This window comes from Balaenoptera acutorostrata (assembly GCF_949987535.1).
Source record: "Balaenoptera acutorostrata chromosome 3 unlocalized genomic scaffold, mBalAcu1.1 SUPER_3_unloc_1, whole genome shotgun sequence".
NCBI classification, from domain to species: domain Eukaryota; kingdom Metazoa; phylum Chordata; class Mammalia; order Artiodactyla; family Balaenopteridae; genus Balaenoptera; species Balaenoptera acutorostrata.
Genome location: NW_026645489.1, coordinates 86,401 through 99,657, shown reverse-complemented (window position 1 = coordinate 99,657; position 13,257 = coordinate 86,401). Strand labels below are relative to the sequence as shown.

The 13,257-nt window shown below is 45.1% G+C and overlaps 1 protein-coding gene and 1 pseudogene across 4 annotated transcripts in view; one reads left to right on the top strand and one right to left on the bottom strand.

The window, feature by feature from the left end:
• LOC130706585 (cyclin-Y-like protein 1) overlaps positions 1-13,257 on the top strand; it is an 86,572-nt gene that overhangs the window by 63,895 nt on the left and 9,420 nt on the right. Inside the window, exon 1 of one of the 4 annotated variants that reach the window (XM_057539202.1) lies at positions 76-417. The exons of the other annotated variants lie outside the window; for them this stretch is intronic. Within the exon in view, the coding sequence (XP_057395185.1) occupies positions 276-417 (142 nt within the window). The 5' untranslated portion in view covers positions 76-275. Of the gene's footprint in view, positions 1-75; positions 418-13,257 lie in introns of those variants that run through there. 4 annotated transcript variants of the gene reach the window in all.
• Positions 12,223-12,738, bottom strand: LOC130706583 (thioredoxin, mitochondrial-like; annotated as a pseudogene).

Here is a 13,257-nt window from a genome sequence, read left to right as displayed (position 1 = left end):
GGGGCTCGGTTGGTGGGCCGCCCCGCCATGCTCTCCGCGCGTCCCCACCCACTGCCCGGCGGGCTCAGCCTCTCCCCAGGCGCCCTCCGGCCCCGCCTGGAGCTGGCAGCCGAGGAGCGTGGGCCAATCGCCGGCCGGGAAGCTACGGGGGGCGGGGCGAATGCTAATCACGCCTTCTTGAGACCCAGAGCGGGAAATCCTAGCTAGAAGTCCCTCCTGAGTTCTCTGCTGGCGTCCACTGGTGCGGGGCTCACTTTCCCGTCATGTTCTAGCTTATGAACCCTAGCTTCCAGGGCACCTACCGGGTCTCCTATCTGCAGCTAAGCATCCTTAGAGTCCAGCGCTTGTTTAAAAGAACTGCTCAAAGAATCATTCTTAACCGTGGCACCTGTCTCCTCTCTGCGCTGCCCTCACCAGGTGAGCTCAAATTGAGAGAAGTACAAATGCTTACTGAGCCCCTACTGTGTGTCAGACGGCGCGTTAATCGTTCTCATCTTAATACAGGATGTCTCAGATCCTTACAACAATTCTTATAGGTGAAGAAACAGAGTTTAGAAGCATACCAAGGGAACCGAGCTAATGATAGTTCCCCCAAGAAAGCCACAACCTAGATAATCTTGTTTAGCGCGGTATTCCGACCGCCTAGCACAGAGTAGGCTCTCAAATGGCAAACCCGGGATTTGAACTGAGATAGTTGGGACGCGACAGCCACAGTTTTTACCACCTCCTCCCCCCTCCCCCCATATGCGACCGGTTATCTCCCAGGCTTTAACCTTTACTTTTGCATTTCCTAACAAAATCTTACTGTTGCGACAAGAAAGTGATTTTCTTTCTGTCTTTGGAAGACTCCAGACATGTTAGTCCTTTATCAGTTTATCGGGTTAAAAATCCAGGCAGTTCGAAGTCGCCCACAGAGAAAAGCAACACTGGCTCCGGGCTCTGTGATGGGCAGGGGCCGGCCCCCCCACCCCCGCCGGGGGCTACCCGCTGCTTAGCTGCGCACCCGCGCGCCGCCGGGGATCCGGGGCGCACGGAGCTGCGGGAGCCCGCGCGAAGACCTGCTGGGCGCCTCGACCACTGGGACGCACTGTGGCGCTCTCCAGATGGGTTATTATGCTGCAAGTTTTAAATGTCCTAAAAATGCCTCTTTTCTACATGTTCTAATTAGGTTGGAAGACTGAGGTGTTTAACATTCTTGAAATTCATTCACACGCTTACAAAGAGGGTTTGAATTGTTTCCCGCTCCCCCCACCCCTTCCTTCTACTGGAAGAAGGCGGAAAAAAGGCAGGAGGGCCTGAGTTCTTGAGGGACTCAGGACTGCACTTTAGGGCTGAGTCGTTCTTGTGTCCTGGATCCCACTTACACAGACTGGGAGACAAAATTGCAGAATAGCCCTCTTCCTCCTGCTTATCAACAAGACTTTGTGAGAAATAATGAGGAATACGTGTATTAATCCCAGCCTCAAAGTTAAAAGAAATAAATATAAATCTCTTCACAAACATTAAAACCGTTAATAAATATGTTTAAAATGTACTTTACCTCTTTCATTCCCTGGGATTCTACAGGTGCTTATATTTTTTTGGTGTTTTTGGAACTACTTGGCACTCAGTGTCGGCAAACATCCCAGGGTTGAAAGTAGTGGGAGTTGAAAAGCTATGGAATAGCAATCAAAAAGAAAGGGAAACCCTCAGTGGAAAGTATGCACAGATTGTGAACATGCCAAGAGAGGCTGCCTCATTCTGTGGCCTGTATGCAACATGTGTATTATTGGGGATGGACAAGTGTTGGCTAATAATAAAAATTATTTGAAGTTGGAGAATGTTAATCACTCATGCTGGAATTTAACCAGAATACATGTGTTATTTCGCTTGGTTCTGACTCAAAGGATGTTATCTCCTAGTCTGTAAACCTCTCCCTTCTTAATCAACAGGGAGATGTTATTTTTGCTTGGAGATCTCTAATAATAGTAGTAATAATAGCGGGAAAACTTGGCCAAAAGAAACGTATTTTGCATTGTATAGCTTTTTGTATCATTTGAATTTTTGCTTTTCTGCGTATAGTATTTCACTTTAAAGGCAGTTTAAAATATGCTGTTTAACATGTATTAGGCAGGGTGCTACATAATTCATTTCAGTTAGCGCATTTGATCCTCACAACAATCAGATGGAACTGGCATCATAATGGCTTCCTTGAAGTTACATATTTAGTCCATGGAAAGGACAGAAATCACAATTTTCTTCTGAGTCATAGTTATTGTTTAACAAACTGGAAAACACTGAATTACTTTTAAAGATGCAATTTTTAAGCAACTAGAACATTGCCAGGCATTCTTAGCTATTAATTCACTCATCTATCCTTCCATCTAGCCAGCCATCCATCCATCCATCCAAAAACACCAAATTTCTGACTTGAAGACACTACTGTTATATTAAACGTGTTGCTACAAAGTGGAATTCATGAGGTTCAACTTAAATGATGTCCAAGGTGTGCTTATTAATTGATGAAAATACGGAGGATCATGCCAAACATTCCATCTAGTAAGACTGTGACATTTTGAAAGTTTTGAAGTATTGGTTTTGGATTTTGTCATCAGAGAATAGTTATTGCTTTTCTAATCTGACTATACTTGTACTGATTATACATATTGAGACACTTGAGAGTTCAATGCTATAGGAATGACTGGACAGGTAGCCTCTGTATACTCTTCAGTATCCTGATAATCAAGCCTGGAACAGTGTGCTGCCCATAGATGCCTTTGGTAAATATTTGTGAAATAAATGGATGAATAAATGGCAACTGAGATTAACTTTTTAAACTTTAGCAAGTGGCATTGAATCCTTGGATAAAGCTTACCTTATGAGCTATATATATCTCTGAGGTTGACCATACCCTGTTAAATGCAGCATGAGTCCAAACCTTGGCTCTTCCTTTACTAGCTGCCACTTTGGACAAGTCACACAACAGCTCCAGGTCCTCTTTCCTCATCTGTAAAGTGGAGTTACCCCTCATAGGGTTGTAGTGAGGGGTAAATGAATTTATATGGTGAAGAGCTTATAACCATGTCTAGCACCTCGTAACTCTATTTAAGTCTGTTATTAGTTTCTACTGGGTTCATGCTATTTTTCTGTTTTCCCACTCTATTTTCTTTTGTGTATCACTTTAATAATGGGAAAAAAGTTACATTTTTTAGATGTACAGGCATACCTCAGAGATATTGTGGGTTTGCTTCCAGACCACTGCAATAAAGGAAATATCACAATAAAGTGAGTCACATGGAGTTTTTGGTTTTCCAGTAATGTCTATAAAACTTATGTTTACACTATTTTTCAGTCTATTAAGTGTGCAATAGCATTCTGTCTTTAAAAAGAGTACATATTTTAATTTAAAAATACTTTATTTCTAAAAAATGCTAACCATCATCTGACAACTCAGGGTTGTCACAAACCTTCAATTTGTGAAAAAGCAAAGTCTGCAAAGCGCAATCAAATGAGGTATGCCTGTACTTTATGTCTGAGCACATTCCCAGCTGTCACCAGGTATCTCTAGCATTTAGATATTAGCTAGATTTTATGCCAAAGCAGGGATCATTTCACTTGCCCTGGATCAAAGTGCGTACACCTGACATCAGCAACCAGCCCGCAAGTGTGCGAGTGTGCACAGGGCTGGCACAGGACAGACACCCACAAGCCAACTTGAAATCCCTCACAGGTATTTCCAGACTAGCTTTTTCCATGTCCTAGAGCATTTCTGATAACTCCTCTTCTCATCAGATCAGACACCTCTAGATGAGAAACCCAGACACTAATCAGAGGATTAACATGATGAGTCATTTATCCAGGTTCATAATAAGAATGCCTTGTTCACATTATAAGTGGAATCATTCAACTGTAATCTTTAGTCCTCTCCCCTCCTCCACTGTGGTGGAGATTATAGAAAAGTAAGAGCTTCTTTCTTCTTTCCCAGAGGCGATGGAAGCGCTAATCTTTCCCACTCTCAGCAATGGCTCTCAGCTGCACATTACAATCACCTGGGGAGCCTTAAGATCTACTGATGCTTGGGCCCTACTGAATCAGAATCTCTGGTTGACGGACCCAGACATTGTTTCTTGGTTTCGTTTTATTTGTTTATTTTTGTTGCCGTTTTGTTTTTAGCTCTCCAGGTGATCCTGATTTTCAGCTAGGGTCGAGAGCCACTGACATAGATGGTTTTGTTATTTCCTCAGCACAGCCCCAAACTTGGGCCTAGCTGGATCTTCTGCAGAAAAGGGTTAATCACATCATGATGTAAAATGGAACACCTCGGGAGAAAGTATAGAGAAGTACGTTCTAGTCTAACTGCATGTGAGTCTGTTTGGGCTGAAGGAAAGTGTGTGTATATGAAGTAAAAAATATGTAACAGAATTGTGGTACAGGGCTGGCACAGTCAACAGCAATGGTGGCCGCAACAGTAACTGATGGGTATTGGGCATTTCCAATGTGCATGCACTGTGCTAAGCATTTTACATATATAATCTCTTTTACCCCCAAGAATCCTGTGAGGTTGATATTATCAACCCCATTTTATAGATTAAGAATCTGAGGTTCAGAAAGTAACTTGCTACACAACGGCACACACCTTCCAACTTGGGTTTTCCTCGCTCCAAAGGCTATGCTGCCATTGATTGCAGGCCTCGTTGTAGGCCCAGCAGTAGAGGGTCCTGAAAACCACCAGATGGTAACTCTTGAGATAAGCAACTTCCCTTGTTCCTTATCATCCTTTTCCTGGGGACCAGGTCAAATTTTCAATTCTGGTGTGGCCTCTTGTGTGGGGGACTAAAGTACGGAAAAGCTGAGGGCTCTGGATTCATCTAGAATCCAGTATAAGTCTAGAGCCACTTGTTCTTTGGGCTTTGCAGACCAGGCATGAGGTGGGGCACCCTTTAGACTAGATTTCAGGACCTGTCTGGTATCTTGGCAGAGGGAGCTTCAGTTCGGTAAATATTGATGCTGCACAAGCTGTGAGCCAAACACTGGTGCCAGGGGTGCAAAGATGAAGAGGCATGGGCTTACCAGGCAGGACGTGGTGGGAGCACAGAGGAAGCACCTGGCCCAACCTGGTGGCTCAGGGAAGACCCAGGCTGTGCCTGGAAGGCTGAATATGAACTAGGTGATCTATGAGTCAGGGTTTAGTACAGGAAGGAACCACTCTAGGTGTTTCAAACAGAGAAATATTTAATACTGAGAATCAAACAGAGGCTTACAAAATTGATGAGCTGGAGGGGCAGAAGTCAGGGGGGTACCCCTGGGCTACTGAGTTCATGGGCCTACCACAGTAGCTATGTTCCAGAAGTTGGGATGGTGCTGCAGCAAGGGCTCGTCACACCCATGAAACTGGTGACTAGACACTGAAACAGGACATTGAGTCCAACAGCATTAAATGCCTCTTAACATTATTGCTCAAACCTTGCTGGCCAACAGCAACAGCAACAGAATGATGCCTTCTCCTTGCATCTGCCTCCAAATCTTACACAAGTGCACCTGATTGACTGAACTTATTTCAGATCAAGACCCTAGCTGCAAGGGAGTCTGAAAAAAGTAGTTTTGCAGTTCGCCATCTCTTCAAGCAAATTACTAGAAGGATAGAAGGGACGCTGGAGAGGCAATCACTAGTATCCACTATAGGTAAGGAAACTGAGAAGGACTTCCTAGACAGAGGAATCAGCACAAGTAACGGGCACAAGGCCATGAAAGAGCACGATTCAAGCGGTGAACAGCTGGGCATGGCTATGCTATCAGAAGCATCTGAATCAAGGTTTTTACCTGAAAGTGCACTCACGTCTAATCAACATATTTTTGATTAATTAGACTCGTATGTACACTGTACACATGACACTCTTTCCTATTGATACAGCGCTTGATTTATTCAACTGACTACTAGTGCAGAGGAGAAAGGAAAGGAGCAAAAAGCATGAAAAAGAATAAATAAAATTGTTAGGTAATAGTCATCCACAAAGAAAACAGAACATTAACCTTCCCCAAGCCTAATGTTGCAAACACTGTTGATTATGTGCCGAGGAGTCATCTCCCCTTTTTCCTTCCTAACAAAACCCCCGTTATTTGTTTTGTTGTGTTTTGTTGGGGAATCCACCCTTTTCTGCATAGCCCTGTGCTTCAGGAGAGGCAGGAGCTTCAGGTCAAGCCCCAAGGAGTAACACGTGATTAGTCCAACCGCTCGTGTTTCTCCCCTTCTTCTTATCAGCGTTTAGGTTACATACATGCATGGGACGCAGTTCTAGCCAATAAGGCGTGGTGTGGGGGCCAGTGTGAGGTAAGTCTGTCAGGGGCTTATGGGAAAGATCTTACTCCAAAGGAGAAGTAGTCCTCTCCCCTGCTGGGTATTGTTTTGTCTGCCTGTGATGCCTACCACTGTGGGCACCATCTTGCAACCACAAAGGAGCTAAGTTGACCCAGTGAAGAAGGATGGCATTGAGGCTGCCTGAACTGTTGGCCTCCAGACTTGTTGTTATGTGATACGATACGCTGCTTATTTGTTAATACATTTGAGTCCCTGTTTTCTTTCACTTGCAACCAAGAACATTGTAACTACTACATGCAGTCTGTACACTTAGGATGAGATCTGCCCACTTAAACTTGGCTAATGAAGTCTCTGGAGGAGATTTAAGGAGAAAAATTTATTCCCTTTTTTTTCCACCAGAAAAATTGTTGTTTATCCTTCAAGAGCATTCAAGACCCACTCAAATGTCATTTCTGTCAAGCTGAGTGCTTTGTTATTGCCTGTACTCCCACAGCCCTCCCACTACTTCTCTATTACAGCACTTTACTCATATACTCTTTCCGCAAATATTTATTGAGTGCCTGTTTTGGGCTTGGTAGTGTTTTAGGCACAGGGGTTACAGTAGGAAACTAAATGCATGGAGATTCCAATCTAGTAGAAGACAGACAATGAATGAAAAAATTTTAATGTGATGACTCTTATCAAAGGGAAAAAAAAGAATTCTTGTAAAAGAGGGGGAAATAACTACCTTGAAATTTATTTTATTGTACTGTGATTCTCTGTTCATATGTCAGTTTTTTCCACTAGATTGTGTGTTCTTGTAACCTCACATCACCCACCACTTCCCTGGGGGATTGCATTTTCCAAAGATGGCTGCGAAAACCTCTCCCATCCCACAGGCTTTTCTGCAATGTGATCTTGCCATTCCCCATAGGGGAGGGATGTAGGAGGTCCTAAGTCTCCTCCTCTTGAATCTCAGTGGGCTTGTGACGGTTTTGACCCATGGACTGTGTTGGAAGTGATGCTCTAAAACTTCCATGGATAGGTCATAAAAGGCCGTGTAGTTTCTACCTGGGTCTCTTGGGACACTTGTTTTTTGGAAGTGCTTTTTCTTGGGACACTCCCTCTTGACACCTACATATAGATGCTCCACTTGACAGTCCCAGCTGAGTGAGCCTTCAAGTCATCCCAGGTTAGGTAAAGAAGCTTCCAGATGATTCCAGCCCCCAACCTCAAGTCATTCCTAGTTGTTCAAGTCTTCCCAACTGAGGCCCCAGATGTCATGAATCAGAGACAAGCCATCCCTGCTGTGCCCTCTCCAAATTCCTGATCCACCGTATCCATGTGCATAATAAAATGCCTGTTGGTTCACACCACTACTTTGGAGTGGTTTGTTACACAGCAGCAATGACTGGAACCCGCCAGATCTGCCTTTCTGTGAAATTTTAATCCAGTAGACAACTTTTTTGCTTTTTACCTGACCCAGTTGGTGATCAACTTACGCACTGAAGCTTGAGAACTTTCATCCATCTTACTTTCACCCCATTGAGTGTCGCTGTTGATGATATGCATGTGAAATGTCTAATCTTTTAAAACACAAATCTTCACCATTGATCTTAATATCCTGCTGCAGTGAGTTCCCCAGTTCAATTGTGTGTAGTGGGAAAAAAGTGCCTCCTTTTATCCATTTTAAACATGCTTCCTTTTCATCTCATCTTGTCCTCTTGCTCTTCCCCAAGTAAAGTGATTTCCATTTTGTGGGTACCTAGACACAGAGAACTGAGTTGAGACAATAATCTTTCTTTGGTTACCCAGAAGGCCTCGGGCGTGCTGCGACGGGGAGCAGTGGATTTTAGCTGGTGACTTAAAGGTGGTGGAACACTGTATTCTAATTAGTCACAAGTTTAGTTCCAAGCTGTCAAAAAATAGTCTAGATTCTGCAAGACACAATAGGTGTCCTCTTGTGGTGCTGGGAAGTAGAGCACAGTAGAAAGGGAAGAGCATTGGCCAGTACATAGGCAATCCGGATTCAAGTCTCATCTTGTGAGCCAGCTGTGTGCCCTTGGGCATAACACTTAGCCTCTCTGGACCTCATTCTCCTCAACTATAGAGTGAAGAGATTCAACCAGAGGGTTCTGGAGCACCCTTTTGCCTCTAACTTTGTATGAATTCTATGTATTTGCCAGTCATTTTGAAACATCTGCTACATAAATCCACGGGAAGAAAAAGTTTGTATTCTAAACAGTTTGCCATTTTAGCTTCAAAGTGGAGTTGGAGAGAACCACCACTCCCCCCTAAAAAATTTTCTAGTTTTTAGAAAACTAATGTTATCATTTTCCAAAAACACAATCCAAATTAGGCTTCAATTACCAAAAATAGATCCTGCTGTGACTGTTAAGTGACAGGTCTTGCAACCTGAGTCCTTTTAGTTTGGGGGTGCACCCCAGGGCTCCCATCAGCCTTACTTTCATGAGCCTATCAATTCTCACGGTGCCATTGCTCGATGTTTGCATGGGGACAGCTCCATTCTAAGTGATGAGAGTGAATGGATGGGGTGAACTGCTGCTGCATATGGCCACCTTGGGGAGGAGAAAGAATATTGTCCCAGTGAGCAGTGCAGTAGGAACTATTCAAGTGAATCTCTAGAAATCTGAAATCTCTTCCCAATTCTTTCTCTCCCTACAGAAGAAAAAAGGCAGTTACCATGTGGGACTTGGGGAAAGCATTCAGTCTCACTCAACCTGGACTCATTTCACTAATTTTCTGGTCTGCTTAATATTTCTTCAACAGTTGTGATTCTTAGAACTTCGTGGGCTCTAACCCACTTCTTAAGCTCTGCATCCTGTTTTGTCTTACTGAATTTTCTCTTTCCAATCCCAGGTGGGTGGGGGAAATGCTTCTCATCTCTGATTTTAAAATTCATTACAGAATCTCCACTATTGAAGTGCTACCATGCATTGAGAGGACAGATTGCTTTCACTGTTGGCTTAACAAACTCTATCAACAGCAACAAGTAGCATGACGAGGTTCTACTCCACAGAAACTTACTTGTAAGGTTAAGAAAACCCCTGCGGTCCTTAGACAAAACTTCAGAACAGCAGTAAAAGTAATAAAAAATATATCTAGTGTTTAGAAGAGCTTTTTTTTTTTTTTTTTAAAGATTTATTTATTGATTAGCTGATTGATTGCTATGTTGGGTCTTCGTTTCTGTGCTAGGGCTTTCTCCAGTTGCGGCAAGCGGGGGCCACTCTTCATCGCGGTGCGCGGGCCTCTCACTATCGCGGCCTCTCTTGTTGCGGAGCACAGGCTCCAGACGCGCAGGCTCAGTAATTGTGGCTCACGGGCCTAGTTGCTCCGCGGCATGTGGGATCTTCCCAGACCAGGGCTCGAACCCGTGTCCCCTGCATTAGCAGGCAGATTCTCAACCACTGCGCCACCAAGGAAGCCCTAGAAGAGCTTTTTGAAAATATTCTAAAGAAGAACCCTCCCACCCACACTTTCCTTAATAAGATATCTCATATGTGATCACACATATCCACTTCCTTATCATCAGTATCATATGCGAGGATGTTTTGACGTTTTTGTTAAGGCTTTCAAGGAAGGCTTGAAAACAACACAGCAGCATCTATAATGCATAATACTGTCAGTTGTATCAATGGGAAAACTGAAGATCATGTAGGATGAATCACTTGGTTATTATTTGCTTATTTAAGTTATTTGGGTAAAACAAGTCAGAAGTGTCGCTTGTTTCTTAGAGCGGTGCTACCCCTGCGAGGCTGCCTTCGTGTGCTCAGTGACTCCTTGATTGTAGCCAAAAGGGGGACCCAGGGTTCCACACACCACATTCTGTTCCCCCTTCTGTCATTCCTGCTCACACTCTAGTGGGGGGATGAGTTTGAAGGCTTGTTGTCTTCAAAACCCTTCTGTCTATGTAGGCTACGCTGCATCATTGCTTGTTGCCCAAAGGCGCTCTGCAAAGATAATTTACTGCCTAAGAAAGTGGTATATACAGAACTGGTCAAGCCATGGGTTGCACTTTTTACAAAATTACTAAACAATTTTTTAAAGCAGTTTTAGGTTTACAGAAAATTGAGCAGATAGGGCTTCCCTGGTGGTGCAGTGGTTAACAATCCTCCTGCCAATGCAGGGGACACGGGTTTGATCCCTGGTCTGGGAAGATCCCACATGCCACAGAGCAACTAAGCCCATGTGCCACAACTACTGAGCTTGCGCTCTAGAGCCCGTGAGCCACAACTACTGAGCCCGCGTGCCACAACTACTGAGGCCTGTGCGCCTAGAGCCTGTGCTCCACAACAAGAGAAGCCACCACAATGAGAAGCCTGTGCACCATAACAAAGAGTGGCCCCGCTCACCACAACTAGAGAAAGCCCGCGTGCAGCAACGAAGACCCAACACAGCCAAAACTAAAGAAATAAAGTAAAATAAAATTAAAAAAAAGAAAATTGAGCAGATAGTACAGAGAGTTTCCATATATCCTCTCCTTTTCCCACTCACAGTTTCTCCTTAGTGCGGTTCTTAGTTCTCTCTTAGTTCTCTTGCCTTAGTGCAGTTACAATTTATTACAATTGATGAATCAATATTCATATACCATTACTAACTAAAGTCCATAGTTTGCATTAGGATTCGCTCTTTGTGTTATACAGTTCCGTAGGTTTTGACAAATAATGTCATGTATCCATCAATACGGTATCCTACAGAATAGTTTCACTGCCTTAAATATCTCCTGTGTTTCACCTAATCATCACTTCCTCACCCCGCCTTGACCCTTGACCCCTGATTATCACATCTTTTTACTTTCTTTCCCAGAATGTCATATAGTTGGAGTCATTCAGTATGCAGCCTTTTCAGATTGGCTTCTTTTATTTAGCAATATGCACTTAAGGTTCCTTCGTGTCTTTTCATGGCTTGATAACTCATTTCTTTTTTTTTTTTAATATCCTCTTTTTTTTAGAAGAAGAAATTACAAATAACAAAACATTAGCAAAATGAGTAGGAAGTACAGCGACTTCTCATATACTCCCCCTGCCCTCACACATGCACAGCCTTCCCCATCATCAACATCCCACACCAGAGTGGTACATTTGTTACAATAAATGGACCTACATTGACACATCGTTATCACCAATGACCGTGGATTGTATTAGGGTCCGCTGTTGGTACTGTATTCTATGGGTTGTTTTTTTTTGTAATTAATTAATTTATTTATTTATGGCTGTGTTGGGTCTTCGTTTCTGTGCGAGGGCTTTCTCTAGTTGTGGCAAGTGGGGGCCACTCTTCATCGCGGTGCGCGGGCCTCTCACTATCGCGGCCTCTCTTGTTGCGGAGCACAGGCTTCAGACGCGCAGGCTCAGTAATTGTGGCTCACGGGCCCAGTTGCTACGCGGCATGTGGGATCTTCCCAGACCAGGGCTCAAACCCGTGTCCCCTGCATTAGCAGGCAGATTCTCAACCACTGCGCCACCAGGGAAGCCCTGGGTTTCTTTTTTGCTTCTTCTTTTTTTTTTTTTTTTTTTACAAAACAGCAGCAGGAAAGAAAAATGCAGGAGGCAGATGAGCCAGGCACCGGGGTTCAGATCAGAAGGGAGCAGGGAGACCAAGCTGTTACTGCAGGCTGGCCCGGGGACTCTGTCCCAGCATCCTGGGAGCACGGCAACAAGCCCTAGAAGGAGCAGAGAGTGGGTGAGGAGACGGCTGTCCCAGCTCGGTGGCGGCACCGCTCCTTGGGCGGCCACCCTGGCGGTCAGCCAGGTTGGGAGCACTTGAGGCTCCTGTGTTTGGAGGCCTGGTCTCCAAAGCACGGACCCACAGGGGCCAGGCAGAGGGAGGAGGTAGGAAGGGCCGGCACAGAAGGGCTGTGAGTTCTATCTGGGTCCCCCGGGACCACGGGGCCCAGGTGGGCAGGGGCAGTCAGGACACTTCCCTGCCTGTCAGACAATCAGCTTCTTCAGGAAGGCCTCCAGCTGGTCCTCATCCTTGATGCCCACAAACTTGTCCACCACATCCCCATTCTTGATGGCCAGCACGGTGGGCACAGCTGATACCTCATACTCTATGGCGAGGTCTGTGTGGTCATCAATACCCGCCTTGGCCGTCACCACCTTTCCGTGCTGCTTGGCCACCACCTTCTCTGACCTTGGCCCCAGGATCTTGCAGCGACCACATCGCTGTGCATGGAAATCCACAACCACTGGTGTCTCACTGCTGACAACTCAGTCTTGAAAGTCTGGTCCATCCTGGATGTTAAAGGTCATTGTACAGACTCTGGTGGTGTATATTGACTGGGCTTGGCTGGGTGTTACTGTCAGGTTATTAGGACTGCACTGTGGGGTCTGCAGGGCCCTGGAGGCAAGGGGCGCCCACTGACTCTGAGAGGGCTTCCTGCAGATTATGGAGGCCAGGAACCTCCCCAGGAGAAGTCGCTAAGCCATCTCCCTGCAGCAAAAGCAGAGGGGTGCACAGCGCGGCCCTCCCCACCGGTCAAGGGCACTTCTGTTCCCTATTCATTTCTTTACTCACTGCCTGCCATCCAGCTTGCACACGTCCCCAGTCACCCAGTTGCCGCAGCCAATGGTATTTGTAGCTTTCCTGCCCCACGGACAACACTGGACAATTGCGAATGGAGCATCTACTGGCCAGGTACTGTGCTAGGTGCTCTGCTCCAGAAATGAGAAGCAGATGTGATCCCTACCCTCATGGGACTCACGTGATCAGTCATTCCTAATTAATACTCAGGTCCCTTGATTGCCACTGCTCCCTTTGGCAGGTTTACTTAAATGCCACTTAAATCTCCCTATTTTTGAAGACCTCTTCTTTCCTTCCCTTCCTTCTCTTCCTTCCTTCTTGCTTTCCTTCTTCCCCTCCTTCCTTCCTTCTTTCCTTCCTTCCTTCCTTCCTTTCCTTATTATACATGTCTTCTCAAGGCAATCACTTCTATACCTACAGCTTCAATTACTTTGTGTATA